The sequence below is a fragment of the Peromyscus maniculatus genome, chromosome 12 (genome assembly GCF_049852395.1).
Source record: "Peromyscus maniculatus bairdii isolate BWxNUB_F1_BW_parent chromosome 12, HU_Pman_BW_mat_3.1, whole genome shotgun sequence".
Lineage (NCBI taxonomy): Eukaryota > Metazoa > Chordata > Mammalia > Rodentia > Cricetidae > Peromyscus > Peromyscus maniculatus.
In genome coordinates this window covers 70,988,650-71,008,882 of record NC_134863.1, presented here as the reverse complement: position 1 = coordinate 71,008,882, position 20,233 = coordinate 70,988,650, and the positions used below count along the sequence as shown (strand labels likewise).

Here is a 20,233-nt window from a genome sequence, read left to right as displayed (position 1 = left end):
GTTCAATTCCCAGCAACCACATGGTGGCTCACAGCCATCAGTAATGAGATCTGGTGCCCTCTTCTGGCCAGCAATCATACATGCTGTATACATAATAAATAAATACATCTTAAAGAAAAAGAAGAAGTTAAAAGCATAGTTGCTAAATAATCCAGCTATACTTCAACTTCTCACATGCACTAGGGACTATTCCCTACAGAGATATCTCTATATCAGTGTTCATTTAGGCTTTATCCATAATACACATATTATGGAACCAGCATCAGTGGATGAACATATAATGAATCTCTGATACATATATATCATGGAATTTTAGAAACCTTTAAAAATGAGATTATGATATATGTGGGGACATGGATAAAACTGAAGTCTATAGTGAATCATTTAACCCAGGCCAGAATCACAAATATTGCATGTTCTCATGTGGATTTTATCTACAACTTTTTAGGGTAATATGTATATATTTGGGTCCAAAAGCTTATAATGTGAGTAAAGGTTAAAAAGTCACAAACTGGCTGCTCTAAGGAGAACAGATGGAGAGACCTTAAGAAAGATGAGTTTTCATAATGCATTAGGTATAAAAGTATAGACGACATGAAGAAGTCTTATCAGGAAGAGGAATACAAGGAAAAGTAGAAAAAAAGGAAGGAAGAAAAAGGGGTATTAAAAATTAAGGCTATGGAGAAAAATATGGAAATCTAATATTTCATAAGAACAAAAGCAAAATAAAAATGTTTGAAGAGAGGAACCCATAGATGGACAAAACTCCTAAAAATGCTGAGAGTTGCAAAATACAAATCCCAGTGCCAGGTGTGGGATTAATCCACATGAGTTGTTACTCAGTAAGAGTCAAAAATCCCCCAACAATACAGGCTATAGCCATGGTTTTTGCTGGCCATCTAAAATTGATGATGAGACTATATTGCTAAAGATCTGGCACGCCTTTGTTACAATGTAGTGATTCTTTCCTCCCTACCATCTACTTTCACAGCACAAGTAGGTACTATGCAGGCTGCAGGGGAGGAGTCCTCAACAGTCTTGCCCACCTCAGAATGTTGCAAGCTACCACAGTGAAGGTAAGCAACTGCTTTCTGACTGGATTTATGACCCACATTAAAGGAAGAAACACAGGCCTAGTGCTATAAATCTATTCAACAACCTAAGATTAAAGAGGGAGTAGTTGGTACCAGAGGGGGAACCAATAAGTGTCATTTTGCTAAATTATCATAGTATTAAATTTACCTAAATTTGAATCCTTGGGTCTATACACTAGTATGAACATTGACCAGCATCCTAGTGAATGACAAATGGGTCATTCAAAATATCAGAAAAGCAATTTTAAATTTAACTTACACATAACAGAACCTAGGAATAAATGGAAAGCAACACTAAGATGTACATTTATAGCTATAAGTGACTAAGTTAAAAGGCAATCTAAAGTGAATAAATAAATGATATAACATAACTTAAGTCTTAAAAATATAACAATGAACAATTACAAACCAAACCAATTAGTAGAGAGAAAATAATAAAAATCAGGACAGCAATAAATGAGATGGGAATGAAAAGAACAAGGAATCAGTGAAAACAAAGAATTCTTCCTTTGAGAAGCCAAATCTGATTAAAAAAATCTTTATTTAAGACAATGCAAAGAAAGAAGAATAAACACTAAAATTGGAGATAAAATGAAAACATTAAAACAGATACCCAATTAATTTAGAATATGATTATGATACACTAAAATTGTATTTGAATACATTGGAAAGCCTATGGAAAATGAAAAGCAATACTAATGCATATGCCATATCAAAATAACCAAAGGTTATTTTAGTATAAACTGCTTGAACAATTTAAAACAATCAATGAGATTAAAGCAGCTATAAAATGTTGCCCAAGTATACAGTCACAGTTAAAAGCAAATGGAGTTTTAAAGAAGCAACTGTATAACTCCTCTAAATTTCCTGTAAAAGAAGTAAAAGGGAAACCTTATTTCATATTATATAGCCAGAATTAACCTGCTGTCACTCCAGAAAAATGTTATAAAGAAAAAGATAGCCCAAAACTCTCAATAAATATTTGCAGACTATGTTTAACAACCTGTCAAAAGGTCATTTCCAAAGACCAAGTAGTTGAGTTCATTGGAGACATGAAAACATGATTCAGCAGCATAAATCAGTAAACAAAACACATCACATGGACTCCATGGCAGAAATCCCATGATCTTATCAATACCTGTAGAAAAGGTTCTTTACAATATCCATTAGTCCTTCTTAAAAAAAAAAGAAAGAAAGAAAGAAATTAGAAATAGGAGAAACATATCTCGACCCAATAGAGACTATATAAGACAAAATCAAAGAGAATGCTGGACAATCAAATCATCTTCACTTAGGTAATGACTAAGCAAGGATGTTCACTCTGTCCACTCCTATGAAGTGCAGTGTTTGAATACTTAACAAGTGCAACACAACCATGAAAAGAACTAAAATGGATAGGAAAATGAAACGGTAAGCTCAGATTATTCTGGTATGCACATACTATGGAGCTATGCATAAGAAACTAAAGACTACAGCAGAAAATTCATAGAAATAACAAACAGTTGCTAAGAAGTTTCACAGAAACTTTATGGTAAAGGTTGAGATAAGTGGTTGAATGCTCAGTTCTAAATGAAACATCTATATTAAATCCATCCTACTGTAGGAGTTGTCTTCTAGACACAAAAGGCTATTATGAGTGACATTCCTGAAAAGTAGCTGTGTCTCATTGTGAATGACAAGCTCCTGGAAGGAGTCTGTGTCTTTGAAGAATGCCGGAGAATGAGTGATTGAAAATACCGTATTGGAGAGAGAGTGGAAACAGGCTAGTTTTAGTCAAGAACTCTATATGTGAACTAACATCTTCTGATAATAAACAAAAACCTCTTATAAGCTATTAACATAGTAGAACACTAGCTTCTGCCAATCCAAGGCTTGCAGTGGAAGGATTGGGACGCGAACCTAGCCACAAAACCTTCGACCTACAATTTGTCCTGCCTACAAGATGTGCTAGGGTAAAGGTGGTACAGAACTTAAGGAGGTGCCCAAGCTATGAATGGTCCAGCCTGAGACCTATGCCACAAGAGGAGCCCCCTGCCCTACATGGCACCACGTGGAGTGCCAGAACCAGAGGCTGACTGCCCAGAGACCTAGAAGAGATCTAAATACAACTGGCAAAATAAAAAGTCAATGAAATGATTCCTGATGACACTCTGCTATACCCACAGACCAGAGCCTAGCATAATCTTCACCAAAAATTTTTCATCCTGCAACTGATGGGAGCAGATGGCGAGACCCACAGACAAACATGAGGAGTCAGGGGAATCCTACAGAAGAGATGGAGGAAGGGTTGTAGGAACCAGAGGGGTCAAGAATACCACCAGAAAACTGCACACAGAATCACCTAACCAGGGCTCATAGGGGCTCATAGAAACTCAACCAACAATTTGGGAGACTGTCTGGGTCTATGCTAGGTCCTCTGCAGATATGCTATGGTTGTGTAGGTTGGTGTTCTTGTGAGACAACTAACAGTGGGATCAGGGAGCTGTCTCTGACTCTTGCCAGGTCTGGGGACCCTCTTCCACATACTAGGTTGCCTCATCTAGCTATAATATAAGCAGATATGACTAATATTATTTTAACTTGATATTTCGTGTTTGGTTGATATCCCTAGGTGGCTTGCCCTTTTCTGAAGGAAAAGGAGGAGGATTGGTTATAGGAATGAAGGGAGGTAAGAGGGCCCTAGGAGGAGAGGAAGAAAGGGAAACTTGATAGGAATGTAATATATGAGAATTGAATAAATGAAAAAGGAAAAAAGAGCCAAGAATGTGATCTGATAGCAACTCAGGTCTATAAAAATGTTGCTCCCTTTTCCACTGCATGTTTATCATTGCTGTACCCACCAATGTATTTTTAAGTTGCCTTAAATTATGACTTTCATTGTTCTGTTAAACTATAAAACCCTAGAGAAACTGATTCCACATTGGAACATGGAATGTGGGATGACTTAAATTTATGTTACTGGGACATGATCACTCAAAAGGGCTCCAGAATAGGCTATCTAGTATTCCACTAAAGTTAAGAGCTGTGATTTTTACATTGATACTACTGAATGCATGAACTCATAGCAGCTAAGGGTTACCTTCAGAAGATCAAACCATCCAATATCCTGTGGCATAGATGTTTATATTACATGCATACTCAACACACATGCTCACATGAGCATGGACACACTCATAGACACATACACATATTCAGTTAAACACATAGACACACACATACAAACTCACATAGACTCACACACATACAGACACACACATATATACACACAGACACTAACAGATACACACAACCACACAGACACACAAAGACACACAAATATACATACACAAATAGACAGACAGACAGACACACACACAGACATACACACACAGAGGATGAAAATAAGAAAATGGTGCTGGGAGGAATAAAAAAAAACAGAAGAGAGTTGAATGCAGAAAAAGAAAGTAAAAGGTAAATAAGGTCAAAATATATTATTTTCTTTTATGAAAATATCCTTATAAAACCCTAATTATGTATGGCTGATATATAGCAGTAAATAGTATACTTAATAAATTATGGGGAAAGAAATTTTATGGTAAAACATCTACATTCATTCATTATTTTCATAAGAGTATTTCATGCAAACTGAAATTACTGCACTTACTAAAACTCCTACAATGCTTCTGAAGTTCATAAAGAAAAATCAAAGCCTGCTATTTTTTGTTCAGAGAATTAAAGTCTGCAAGGCACACTTCCAGTGGATATAAAGATTAAATTTTGGAAAAGGAGAAGTAATAAATTAGTCTTGTTTCCAAAAGTTTTCAGTTGGGACATTTTGATGATGTCATGTTACTGTAGTCAGAAAGTTTTTCTTCTCTCTAATGGCAAGAGTGTTCTCTTTAAAAAGACAATGATTGATTGGAAGATTATGTGGAGTTTGGGGAAGAAATCATGCAATCTAATTTGTTGTACCAATTTACAATGCAGATATAAAAAGATTCAAATTCTCCCTCATGAAATTCACTTGTGTTTAGTGGAGCTTAATAAAATGCAAAGGAGAATAAATTACTAATACTAATTGGTATCCAAAGGCAAATGTGTGATAATTTCCCCCTATATCTAGAAAAGGAAAATGTGTATCAAGCCTATGAAAATGCAAATAATGGCACTAACCACCTGCTTAATGACAAGGGCAAGTACAACCTGTTTCTGTTACATAATTCATTTTCTATTTATCAAGAAATTTGAATACTTGACGTCTGCTGAGCAGCCACAGAACAGGTGTTTTCTACTGAAAACCTTGCTGTTTCAAAGTTGTTTGCATCTAAAAGAACATAAGGGCAGATCCCTACACTGAACTAATCTAACTGTAAATCCGATTTTTTTTTTTTTGAGGCTCAAAGCTCAAAATGTTTAATCCTTTCAAGGAGAATACTATCTTTTTAAGTAGCAAGAACTCCAGGGAAGTTTTAAAAGAGCCGAGAATAATTGTTCTTGGAAACAGGGATGGAGCTTGACTAACGATGATGTCTTGGATTCCAATCCAGCACTAAAATGCATATTGTCCTGAGCACAATCATATGGACTTCATGGAGGTTAACAGGCATTAGTTGCACCTATACATAAGAGAGTTAGTAACTTCTCAGGTAGTCAAATCACATCTCAAATAGAGTAAAACAAAGTTTGGATGTGGAATTTATACTTGTGTTTGGATATACAAGACAAACAAATACCAATGTGCACAAACATATACATATATTTAAGCAATTTAATATGATTAAACAATTGTGTGTTGTACTCTTAGTGACTTTAACATTATATATAGGTATTTGATCATTGGTACATTAAATTTTTATCTTTATTCAATAATTTAATAATTAAACCACATATATATACATACATACACACACACACACACATATAGATTGGGTGGTAGGAGGTGGGTTGGGGAAAAGTTGGAGTTTAAAATAGTAAAAATACTGAGATGAAAATCTCAGACAATAAAATATTTTTAATTAAGTTCCTCTTAATTTATTTTTCATTTAATTTTAATTGAGTCCATTTAACATGTCAGGTAGTAGATATGCCAAAATAAAGCTTGCATCTTCTTCACAGGCACTGTGTATCAGAAAATCATTAAAGTGGAGGAAGAAAACATATTTTGTCCTTTCGATGACAAATTCTATGCTTTTGTAAAATGTAGGGCAAAAAAACAAAATCAAGTACCAGTGTGAAGGTTCAGCAGGTCTTTGCAAGCATTTTTAGTTGAATGTCAATAGTACATTGTATAATAACTCTAATGAAGGAAGACACTGAAATGTAAATATAATCCATAATTGAATAGGGAAAATACTTTACAATCCTTAAACTTTCATAGCATGCACTTACTGTAATAGAAGAATCAAATAATCTTCATAGGTATAATTAACAAAGAGTGCATATGCTGGTAATTATTTAAAATTTTAACATACATGGAATTTAAGGGAGCATTTTTAGGGTGTGCTGACAAGCAATGCACTATCCAGGTAACTGAGATGGATCACTCACAAAGATTAGTCAGTGGCATTAAAGTTTTCCATCATACATTTAAACTGTACTTCTGATGAATTTTAAAGTGTCTATAGAGTCTACACTTGAGTGCTGAGAAGAGCGCTTCATGTTAGGTTCTGAGAGCTATGAACTTGCACAACTTCCTGCAGGTTAAATTTCTACAAAGTGTTAATACAACATTCATATATTCTCAGTAGTTACAGATGTCATATTGGCACTTATTACCATCATTTCTTCAAAGTGTTCTTCTAATTACTAAAATCAAGTATGTACAAGAAAAATCATGAATTTTACTACGTAGATAGTTATTTGATAGGCAATCTCATTTAAGAGATCAGTCTATATATACAATTAGTACAGGCTTGTGTCTTTACCTTCTATGTGTGAAATAGTTTTTAACAGTTGAGAAATTGCTTTTTGTTGTTGTTTTTTTAGATTATTATTACTACTAAGAGATTTTTTTATTCATTTTACATACCACCACAGATTCCCCTGTCTTCCCTCCTTCCACTCCCCAGTCTTCTCCCCAACCCACCCCTGATTCCCACAACCTCCAAGGCAAAGTCTCCATGGGGAGTCAGCAGAGCCTGGTACATTCAGTTGAGCCAGGTCCAAGCCCCTCCTCCCTGCACCAAGGCTGCACAAAGTGTCTCATCATAGGCACTAGGCTCCAAAAAGCCAGCTCATGCACTAGGGACAGGTCCGAGTCCCACTGCCTGGGGTCCCCCTATACAGTTCAAGCTCAACAACTGTCTTGTTTATCCAGAGGGCCTAGTCCAGTACCATGGGGGCTCCTCAGCTACTGGTTAACAGGTCATGCATTTCCACTAGTTTGGCTAGTCATCTCTATACTTTTTCCCATCATGGTCTTGATGTCCCTTGTTCACAGAATCCCTCCTCTCACTCATTGATTGGACTCCTGGAGCTCTGCCAAGCACCTGGCCGTGGATCTCTGCATTTGCTTCCATCAAAGACTGGATGAGAGTTCTATGATGACAGGTAGGGTATTCAGCCATCTGATCACCAGAGTAGGCCAGTTCAGGCACGCTCTCGACCATTGCCAGTAGTCTAAGGTGGGGTCATCCTTGTAGATTCTGGGAACTTCCCTAGCACTCTGTTTCTTCCTATTCCCATGATGTCTTCATTTATTGTGGTATCTTTCTCCTTGCTCTCCCACCCTGTCCCTGTTCCAGCTTGAACCTTCATTCCCCTATGTTCTAGATGCCACTCAACTAAAGAATGGAAAGAGAAAATGTGGTACATATACACAATGGAGAGAAAAACAAGGACATCATTAAATTTGCAGGTAAATGGATGGAACTAGAAAATATCATCTTGAGTGAGGTAACCCAGACTCAGAAGGACAAACATGGTATGTACTCACTCATAAGTGAATATTAGATGTAAAGCAAAGGATAACCAGACTGCAACCCACAGCTCCAGGGACACTAGCTGGCAGGGAGGACCCTAGGAAGGATGCATGGGTCACCCAGTGAAGAAGAAATTGATGAGAGCTACATGATCTACATCAAACTGTGGGTGAGGGACATAATGGAGGGCAAGGGATGGGGAATAAGAAATTGTTAATGAAATTATTTCACTTTTTTTTATTCCTACGTTAGTATGTGAATAAACAATATGGTTTAAATTTATTATATTAAAATACACAGACATACATACACACAAATTCAAACACACACACACACACACACACACACACACACACACACACACACAAACATGCATGCACACAAACCCTGACGTACTCCTTTAAAAAAATGGATACAATGAAAACAGCACCAAATATACTTGTTTTGAATTTTACCAGGCAGAAACTCCACTGCAAGATGCAAATCAGGACAAAATCACTTTCCCTGAAAACAGGGAATTAGTGTGGATTACATTTCACTCCTCTTCTTGCAATTCACAAGTTTATTATACTTGCATTTAACACAGACAGAAGAACTTTATAGTCAATTTCTACTTTACCACATGAAATATATATGTTTTAAAAGACTAGCTTTTTCCTTCAGGCACATTTCTGTTGAAAACTGTGTAATCACAGAAAATATTCCTGTAATGAATTTTTTAAGCACTAACACCCATTATGAGTAGTAAATTTGTATAGGTTTAGAGATAACTCTAAACACTGATTATTTAAAATGGTTTGTGTAAAAGTGAAATCATATCCTTTGAAAGAAGGAAATTCAGATTGGTATGAGAAACTATAAACAACTGGATTAAAAGCATCACTACAGGCTATACATGTTAAACTATAACTTGTAATTATATCACAATAACTTTTCGTTACTGAGAGGTGACAGGCCATATATAGTTCTTCTTATGGAATAGCCACGTCTACTGAAATGTAAAGGGGCTCTCAGTTACCTCCAAAGAACAATCTATACCTAGGAACTGGTATATCACAATATTAAAAAAAAAAAAGTGAACTAGTGATTATGAGCGCTTTCCAGCTTGCCTTGTCTATGACTCACTGTTTAGCATATGTGTCTGTACTGTATCATAAAATGCACACTAAGATACTTTTCTACAACACATCAATAAGAATACAATAAGAGAGTATGTGTATTATACTCATTAATATGGTCTACTCTTTGTTGGAGGTTAAAAATGAGAGGGAAAACAGAAAGAGAGAGGAGAGCAAGAGAGAGAGTGGAAAGACAGAAAGAGAGAGAGGAGCAAAGATAAGGTTCCATTTAAGACCCGGGGTGATGGAATGGCAGATGTGTGTCAGCATACTGGGACATTCTATTTAATTCTTTTATGTGAACACAAAAGTACCTAATTCCTCATTAAGTTAGATAACATCCATTTTTTTTTCCTGAGGAAATGTATAAGTAAGACAATAATATAAATCAAATAAAACAAATACCATAAAATAAATTTATAATTCAATATATCAAGTTATTTATAAAAATAACATTAAAATAGAGAAAGAAAAATTGGTTTCTACCCAATCATTATACATATAAAAATATTATAATATGACTCAATTTTGTAAGATATTATGTGCCAGATTAAAAGGAAATAAAAAATAAATCATATGTTAAAATTTATCTACATTTTATATTACTCTGTGTGTGAATGATACATTTTTAGATAAGTAGTCACCCATTAAATCAACACCACAATACTCTAAGCTATGTATCATCCCTACAGCTTCTTTCTTCCTGATATCTCATACATTATAAGATCTAATACCTCAGTAATTATTTAGTTGGCATTATTGTATTGTTAAGTACTGACCCATGTTATAAGTGGATCCTAAAAATTACATGTTTTGCCAAATTTTTATAGTATTTTTATTTTATAATTAACTTAATTTCACATATCAGCCACGGATTCCTTGTCCTCCTTCCTCCTTCCTCCCATCCCCAGCCCTCCCCCCAACACAGCCCCCACTCCCAACTCCTCCAAGGCAAGGTTTCCCCTGAGGAGTCAGCCCAGCCTTGCAGACTCAGACAAGGCAGGTCCAGTCCCCTTCTCCATACTCCAAGGCTGAGCAAAGTGTCTCAGCATAGGCTCCAGGCTCCAAAAAGTCAGCCCATTCACCAAGGACAGGTCCTGGCTCCACTCCTTGTGGGCCTCCTAAACAGTTCAAGCTAATCAACTGTCTCACTTATCCAGAGGTCCTGGTTCACTTGGTATTATCTGACCAGTCTTTCATTTCACACCTCCCCGCTCCCCAGACCAGCACATTCACCCCAGTTTCCTTCTGTATGGCCCAAATATTACTTGAAATGCATGCAGCATTTCAACAGGTATAACTGTGTTTTGTCTACAAAACTATGTATAATAGATTGCTAGTTAATGATGTTTGAAAATTATAATTAGAAATATTTTTATTCCTAGAGTCAAACTGAGGCACCAAACCTTGTCACAAACTTGGGGGTAAAGAGAATAACGAGGTTGAAACATTTCTTTACTTGCACCAAATATTTCCCTAATTTTAGGATTCCGATGATATTGCTTGTTAAATCAGGCAATTGTTAACCACACAAAACAACATTAGATGTTCCTAAAGCAGCAAAGTTTGTGCCAGTTACTATACCTGATCCAAATTATCTTCTTACATATAGCAAGTCTATCATTGTGATGTAGCAAAACACAGGAGATTCATATTCTAACACTGGCTTCTATTTTCCATAGAACAAATACTACATAGGGACGAAAATGGTGACTTAAAAAAGGGATGCCATATGACTAGTAAACAGTGTCACGAGACTGGAAAGTGGTTTGATACCAGCATGTTATCTGCATCTATCATATCTAATAAATGTGAATAGAAACATTCGAATTTTTACACATTAATGACATACATAACTAACTTGCTTCCCACCCATCTCTGATCAGGAAACTACTGAAGCAGGAATTACAAAGCAGTGAAAATTATCCAAAATGTGAAGTGAAACTAGAAGTTTTCATAGGTTCATTATTTTGAAATTGTAAAAGTCTTCATTGTCTAGTTCCATCTGTTTGCCCTCAAAGTTCATAATTTCAATTTTCTTTACATCAGAATGGTATTTTATAGTGTATAAGTGTCACATTTTCATTATCTATTCATTGGTTGTCAGGCATTTAGGTTGTTTCCATTTCCTATCTATTGCTAATAGAGCAGCAATAAACAGACCACCATGAGCTGAACAAGGATAACACCAATGAACATGCCAAATTCCATGGATGAACATACACCAGATAAATACTGGGTAAGATTACAATGGTTCTATCTCCACTGTGTGCTAAGTCTGGGATCAGATGCTGACTCAGCTGGTGGGATTTGTAGGTAATTGGTGAGATACTTAAGACTGGAAGCTAAAGCAGGAAAGTAATTTCATGGTGATATTTCCCCGCTACACAAGAGTAAAACCAAGCAAGTGCTGTTTTATTTATGATGTCAGTAATTAGATAAAGATATGAACAATATGCAATGCATAATAATTTACAAAAAAGAAAAAGAAACAGTGCATCAACTAAACACTCCTAAATAAATGAATGAACTGACACTGAGCACAAAGGGACACACCTGAAACATTCGAAAAAAAGTGCAAAGTATTTCAATTTCTGGCTAGTGATTTCATAAGCCAGATCTTTTACATTGGATACAGACAGCTCAAAACAAGGAAAATTAAGGGAAGATGCTGATGTCTGTGGCTTCATTTATATTTAGTAATATTTACACCTAAACACTAGTGCTCCTTATAATAAGCATAAACAAAAAAATGATAGAATGGTAGATATAGAGGAAGACTTCAGCCCAAAGGCCTCAGGTTGCCTAGTTGAAGAGAATACTGTCTGCCCTTGCTCTGGGCTGCTATAGGTTCAGAAAGATGCATGGCTAGCCATGGTCTTCCCACAGAAAGTTGTATTTGAGTGAAATAAAGAATGAGGAGATAAAAAGACTATATGGGGTGGCCATCTTAGACAATATGTAAGAAAATATCACTGCCAACTTGTCTGAGGCCAACCAATTTTCAAACTATCCTCAGGACATGCTTCAAAACTTGTTAGATGCCTCCTTTCAGAAGATACCTAGAAGCTCTGGTTCCATCTATGTAATAACCATTAGATAATAAATATTGAAATAATAAATAAGTAAATACTTTGATGAATTTCTTTGTTATTTATGAAAGAGCCTTCATTTGCCAAGTGTTAAAATGTGTTGTCTATCAGGTTTGAACTATGACAGTAGCAAGAAACACTTCTAAAATTGGCATGAACTGTGCTTCATGCAAACCTTGAACATCCCTCTGTAATTTAGATGTGGAAATACATGTATAGAATTTGAAGCATGTCCCTGTTTTCCTGATTAAGCTAATACCTTACCAAAATTAAAGAAGCAATATTAACTTATCTATTTGTAACAATAAACAAAGTGTAAAGTAAATAATCAATAGCTAACTCATTGAAATTTTTGGTATTCTTATTATAAAATATCATGTTTGTTACTATTACAGAAATTGAGAATAGCCTGACAAGTGATAAACAAGCAATTCCCATCTTCTCCCTGCATGGTGATCTGTTCCCTTTTGTCATCTCAGAATAGGTCCGTCATTATACTTGCACACCTCAAAAGAGTTAGGGTAGAGTTGGAGATCTGACAAAGTAAGGAGACAGCACTGATATCCTCATTCATACTTTTATTAGAGACTATTCTAACCTGCATTCTCATATACTTGTAATCTCTTATTCATTCCTATTATAACTTATAAAGTAATAAGAAATCAAGTCACCTTATCAAGTCACAACAGAATTCTCCATTGCTAACAGGCATAATCTGTATTATTTTAACTTTTCAGAGACAGACAATTCAGTTACTTTAATGATACAACCTAAACATTTCAATTTTTCAGTTGTGTATTTTCAAAACACAAGTTAGAAACAAACATAATAGACATATGAACTTATGTAGATGGCTTTAAATTATCAGGGTCATTTATCTGTTTTTAATATCTCATGCATACCTATCTACAGAATTGTGAATAAATAAAAATAAGGACATGTTTCAGAATATTCACCTTACATACACAGCATGTCAGCAATTGTTTTTTCATGAAGGGATAAAATTAAATTTTCTCCTAGAATATGATTTTAGCAATTTAGTTTAGCAATTCTATTCTTATTAAAGTAGATGGTTTAAATAACAGAATTTAGTACATTGGAAAGTACCTAGTGTGACATTTAAAAAACTGTGTTTTAGCCTGGCGGTGGTGGCACACGCCTTTAGTCCCAGCACTCGGGAGGCAGAGGCAGGCAGATCTCTGTGAGTTTGAGGCCAGCCTGGTCTACCAAGTGAGTTCCAGGAAAGGCGCAAAGCTGCACAGAGAAACCCTGTCTCGAAAAACCAAAAAAAAAAAAAAGACAAAACAAACAAACAAACAAAAAAAACTGTGTTTGATGCTCAGAACTTTAAATGAAGAGCCTCCCTTTCTGAAGAAAAAAAATAGGAAAAAATTCAGCTCTATGTTAAAGTTATTCTTAGATAAAATAAGGAAGTGGCTATGATTTTCCAATCCAACTGCAAGGAAAGAAAAAAAAGGAAGAACACTAAAGAGTAAATCATAGAGATACATTGCATATCAGAGTTGGTGACTCAGCATATATTGAAAGAACTCACTTTGAACTCCATGGGAGCGTACTATTTTCCAGGTTTCTGACGCCACTTCTTTGACGTCCAGTTGATAGTGATGAATAGGCACACCTCCATGGGAGTCGGGTTTGTTGAACGAGATCTTGGCTGTAGTCTGGGACAGCTCTATAATCTTCACTCCATGGGGACTAGAGGGCACATCTACAAAGGAAACAGCCTGGGCAATGAGGGTGACTGTGGCTAAGACTCACTGTGCTATAAGAGTTAGACACAAAGTGGTGATGTGAAACATATTCACACGGTACTTAGTATGGGTTCCCGGTTATTCAGGAACATGTGTTAACATGAAGTTATACAACATAAAGCATGCCACATGCACTGATAGATTGAAGAAATGGAAGAGAACGGGTGAGTGTTCTTTAGCTGTGAAGGAGCTCTTGATGAGTATATTTTTTGAATAGCTTTTTTTTTTATTTTCTTCAAGATTGCTTTGTCTCTCTGAAGTCTTCCATTGTTCCTGATATGTTTTAAGACTTATTTTTTTCTGTGAAGCATTTTTATTGGTACATTGTTTTAGATTATATTGAGTCTATATATAAATTCAGGTAGATTGGGTCTTTTAATAATGACATTCTTTGACCTTGAGAATAAAGGATACACACTTATTTATTCACTTTACAGTCAATTATATTTTATGATTTTTGTGTATGTAAAGAGATATCTTCTCCTTGGTTTATTATTTACTACATACTGTCTTTAGCTATTTAGGGATTGTTTCATTGGTTATTTTTTTAGGCATTTTGATAGAGCTAGTACATAGAAATATTATTTACTAATATGTATGTCAATTTTATGTTCTGTTACATTTTAGACCATTTGTTTATCAGTTTGTGTGGGAATAGTTAGGGTTTATATATAAGATTATGCAAACAAAGACAAGTTGGGAGTGAGTTATTACTCCCCTACATAATTTCTTCAGTTAATATTTCTAATACTATGTTGAACAAAAGTAGTTAAAAAATATTCATTCTTGTTTTTTTTTTCTGCTGTGGAGGAAAGCTCTTCAAACCCCCTTCCATCCAATATGATGTTACCTGTGTGTTTGTCATACATGACCAATGTGGCCTTAATTATGCTGAGGTACCCCAGAACTGGACATCTTGTATTATCTGACATCAGTCTGTAATGTAAAACTATAATGGCTGAAGCAACATGGTCCTACATTTTCCTGAGGCAGCACACTATTCTGTTTGCTGACACGATGTTGGCATATGTTCTTCCTAAATCCCTCCACGGTCTTAGCTTCTGAGGACTGGATAGCTATGAACAGTGAGAGTAGATGACTTAGGCTGTGAGTCAGGTTTTCCTCTTTGAGATTCTAACTATGCATAGAATACCATCATGACATCAGAAGAAACTGATGTTTATAAACTCTTTGTTTATAGATCCTGTCTTTTCAATACTTAATCTTGTTTCCTATTTTAACTCTCTCTCATTTATCACATGGATTGAATAGTCCAAGACTTCTTTGCCCGGATTCATATTGGCATTTTAGATGAAAAGTAGGTGCTCACAGCTTTGTTTGCCAGAGTGTTGAAACTTGTTCTCGTGTTATGGGAGGTTCACACGGACAAAAGTATCTGCAGACATGAAGGAGTGGAGCCACTGGGGTCCTCAGTCCATGGTTTAATCTCAGTCTGAGGTATGGCTGTAACATCAGTAGTGTGGCAGCTTGGAAGAAAAGTTTCCTCATCTTCCGTTAATAGCTTCAGAACTGAACCCTGGGTTCACTGGAGGTGTTTTGGCAGCTCAAAGCTAGGTGATGACTACTGAATTTGCTTTAATTTGACTTTTTACACAAGTGTTTATGATAAGTTTGTTCTGCTTATGATAACAAATGCAATTCCCTTATCTGTCTGACTAAAATCCTAAGTGAGTTGTTACAAAAAGAATTGAAACACAAAGGCATACTACAACAGTAAGATGTCAACCGTGTCAATTTAAGAACAATGCAGAGATGGGCTTCATCTGGTTCATTTGAATAACTTTTTATTTCTAATAAGATTACAGAGATTTATTTTTTCTTTTGACTAATGATCTAATATGAACACTCTCAATATTTTAATGTCAATGTTAAAATATTAACATGTGGTATCTTTTAAAATATGGGCAGCACTCTCTCTGGTGAATGTGATTATGACTTACAAAAGGAGCTCTAAGTACCACATTTGATCTTTACTCCACGTGAGGATTTATTGAGGGAAATGTTTGCAAGGCAGAAGCCTTCACCAGATACTTTGAACTCTGAGGTACTTTTTAAAATAGGCAAAGTATGTTAGAGAAATGTCTTTATTAAACTCCTCCCCTCAAGTTTCAGGGACCTATGCAGAAGAGGAGACAGAAAAATTGTAAGAGCAAGAAGTGATGGATGACTCCAAGGGAACAGTGTCTTCTAGACACAGCAGGGCTGATATGTATATGAACTCACTGAGAGAGGAGCACCATGAATGAATGATGCTTACACAGGTACAAGCCACAAAGGTTCTTGCACTGAAAGCTGGAAGTAGTCCCATGCTCCTATCCCTAAAGAAGATCTGAAATTGATACACATTGCTGGCAAAGAAAAAATTGTTTTATTCAATATAGTTATAATAGGTATATTGACCATACTTTATGGCCAGCTCTGTGAAAAAGGGTAGTTGGTCAACTTAAAATGATGAACTTGATGGGATTTTGTAGTGCTTATGTCTAATCTTGTTTGGATTGGTTATTTTTATTATTGTTGGTCTTTTGATTGGATATTTAGGTTTCTGGGGAGTTTTGTTTGTTTGTTTGTTTTTGTGTATGGATGTGTGTTTCTTGGTGTTTGTTTGTTTGTTTTAAGAAAATGAGAGAGAAAAAGAAAATAAAGTTGGGTATATGGGGAGGTGGGTAGAATCTAGGATGAATCAGGGTATGAGAAGATGATCACATATATTGTATGAAGATATTTTTTCAAAAAAATAGATTTAGAAAAGTGTGAACCTTAATCTAAGTGACAAACATCTAAATCCTTGTCACTTGTTTTAAATTTCAATATTCTCCTGGTTTTCAGCAGCTTAAAAATTCAAATGATTATTACATTGATATATTAAGAGGATTTGACTATTTATGTTCACAATATATCCTTAGAATTGGTTATACAAATTGCATATTTATTTCTGATTTTATTTGTTCATTAACTCAATGACTCTAATTAGGTAGTTTATTGGGTCTATCTCTGATCTTTAACATTTTTTTCATTGAATTTTTAATTCACTATCAAGATTTCAATGTTTCTTGATATTCTTTGAAGTTATAGGTATACATATATTCTTTTATATTGCTATCTTCAACTATGTCTCATTAGCCAATAAAGTATAACACACTGACGTTTAGTACACTGAGAAAGAAATTCAGATAGCCGTCTCTCTGTATCTATCCATCTACATATCTACCTATCTATCTATCTATCTATCTATCTATCTATCTATCTATCTATCTATTTATCTAATCTATCATCTATCTATCATCTTTCCATCCATTCATCAATCCATCCATTCATGTATTTTATAGAATAAAGATGCGTAGAGAAACTTGAAAATAACAACTGCTTACACCTCATGCTGAGCTTAAATCATTTTCTTGTGGTTGTTGAAAAACAACCGGGTCATTCTGCATTATGAAGAAACATCTCCATTCTCTAGTCTTCTACTTCTAAGCCTTAGACAGAATATAAACTTATTCAAAGGAAATCTGTGACTTGATCTTTCGTGACTTCGCTAGTCGCACTGCCAAACACTGGGCTGCTCACAGAATGTATTTCTGCTGTCCTCCACTAAATGCCTCATTTCTAAGTAATTCTCACTCTTTCATAGCACAGTATTTTTGTTGTCAATGTCACCTTGACCTGTTTAGTCTTTCCATTGTTACTGGCCTCAGTTCTTCTTTCCTATTCAGTCCCAGTTCAAAAGCTCACATCTATTTGAAGCTTTTCCCAGAAACTCCAATCAGAAATCAATTTTACATCTCTGAGTTTTTTTTTTTTTTTTAAGTTCTATTGTAACCCATATGTATTGAACTCTAATTGACTGGGTGTTTCCCTTATTCAACTTTTCATTCTGAGATCCAGAGGAGTATACTGCACCTAGAGGAATCTCTACATGCATTTGTTGAATAGGTAGTTAACTAGCAGTTAGGAATTGGTCAGAAAATTGACAATATCATTGTTACCATAAACTGCTTTTCTTACAGTATGATCATGAAAAAAAATCAAAGAATGTTATGATTAGTTACTGAAAATCTGTTTACTCAATGAATTCTCTAAATAAATATCAATGTGCACATCTTTACATGGTATTTCACTGAGAGAAACCTAGGTTTGTAATCAGATAATGGAACTGTGTCTTTCAAATGAACTAACTTTACCCCGTTTTATGGTACAATGCCACCTGATCACATAGACAACTGAACTGACAATTACTCTCTATCTACAAAATTCTGCTCAATCGACATAGCTTAACCTCTAATCAGCTCCCTGTTCTCCAAAGTGACTTCTAGAGTTTTATCTGTGACATAGATGAAAATATAGGTGGCAGCTTTATGATATTTATGAACTAAATCAATCTTGGAAAGAAAACTAAAATATTGAATTTGACTGGGTCCCGGTAGGTTAAAAAGATGAGTCAAATATGACAACTTGAACTTTAAAAGTGGTAAGTACAGGCCCTGAACGAAGGTTAAGAAAAATCAATTGTGCAGTGCCATATCAGAGATTTCACTTAATAGCAATAGGAACAAGTATGCCAAGTAAGATTCTAGAAAGAAAAAAAAATGAAAAAATGTTATTTATAAGAATTGAATGTCTAAAATAGTCGAGGTCCTTTTCAATTCACCACACATTTACCAATTACATTAAATCTGTGTTTTGTAGCTAAAAATGCATTACCCCACTAATGTCCGCTGAAAAGAAAATTTATCTTTCATGATCTATGGTAGACTGTAATAACAACTATCTCCTACCTTTGAGCACTTGCTTTCTTCTTGGTGCTTTGAAAGCACAAACTCACACTGTCTTATGTCAGTCCACTTAGGTAGACCTGTAAATGTCTTCTGTGGCATGGAGAAAGGAAACCTTCAGCCCCAAGTGGAGTTGCCCATTGTTAGCTACTGGATGTTATTTGATCAAACTTTCTTAATACTACTACCTCAGATTGTCCAAGAGAACCCCAAAATAAGAACTGGTAATATTTAAAGAAATATAATATTTATTATCCTGATTGCAACATTACACACATTATATATCATTAAATTTCTGTATTGTAACAGAACAATGTATGTTTTTCCATAACATGCAGAAAATATAAAAATTATTGTAAAAAGCTTTGCTTCATTATGTTCATAGGCAAAGCAAATAGAAATGATATTTGCAGGTGAGACTTTGGGAAGCCCTTTGAACCAGCTTACATGTGCTCATGCTCATTGTTAAATCATAGTGTGGACAGAAATAAAAGTTGTATTTATGTACACACAAACATGTCTAAAGGTACAATGTTTCACAGCCCCTGAATATCCATTCTGTCTGATAAATAAATGAAATTAATCTATGAATTTCACTAAATTATAATGAGAATTATGATTATAACTACATGATTCAATAAGGCTAAAAATACTTGTCATAATATATTTGATCAAGCTGTTCTACATCAGAGAATATAGCAAAATGGAGCATAAAGCATAAATTGTCCAATTCATGAATATATATGTTTAGTATGAATTTTATTTTATCTCCATAATAATATAGAATCAAAATGTTACTAAATGTTGCATCATCATGAGTTGGACAATGTTTTGGTATTTTAAAGATATTTGAGTGTTTTTTCTAAATAGTCACATTTCTGAATAAAATGTTTGCCTTCAGTTCAGAAAACACTATTCCTCAATGAGTGATTATATGCACAATGCTATTTACTACCAATTTGTGAGCCACAAATAGTTGTTGATTTTGTCAATAATTTTACCTAAGATGATAATTATTTTGTCTCATACAATTATTACGTGTATTTGATAATTTGCCTTAGCTTCTTTTAAGCTTCTTAGTTTTTAAAACTAATTTAATTTTATAAGACCTTAATGAACAAAGTATGTAAGAGTATTGTTTCATGTAAGCCTTTAGAGTATGTTGACTTAATAAGAGCTTTGGTTTCTGCTTACTACACTGGAGACATGTTCTTAAGTTTCATGTTTGTTAGGTTAGATTCCACTCAAGCTTATGGGGAGAAATATCACAAAGATTACTCTGTGCCCTTTTGATTGCCTCTCATAGGACCAAGTATAGTTTTCTCATTACTAGTGGTGTTGATATTGAACAGTTGCTTCATGAAGCATTTCCTATGATGACAAATTAAAAATAATTTAATATTGTATCTATTGCATTGTTTTCTCTCTGAATGTTCACACATCCACTGTAGAAGCAACACATTCC

The 20,233-nt window shown here is 34.9% G+C and overlaps 1 protein-coding gene across 2 annotated transcripts in view; it reads right to left on the bottom strand.

Moving 5' to 3' along the window:
• The window catches only part of Ncam2 (neural cell adhesion molecule 2), a 423,714-nt gene that overhangs the window by 60,573 nt on the left and 342,908 nt on the right, over window positions 1-20,233 (bottom strand). For both annotated transcript variants that reach the window (XM_076549131.1, XM_076549130.1), the window contains exon 12: window positions 13,759-13,932. In XM_076549131.1, coding sequence (XP_076405246.1) covers window positions 13,759-13,932 — 174 coding nt within the window. The remainder of the gene's footprint in view (window positions 1-13,758; window positions 13,933-20,233) is intronic.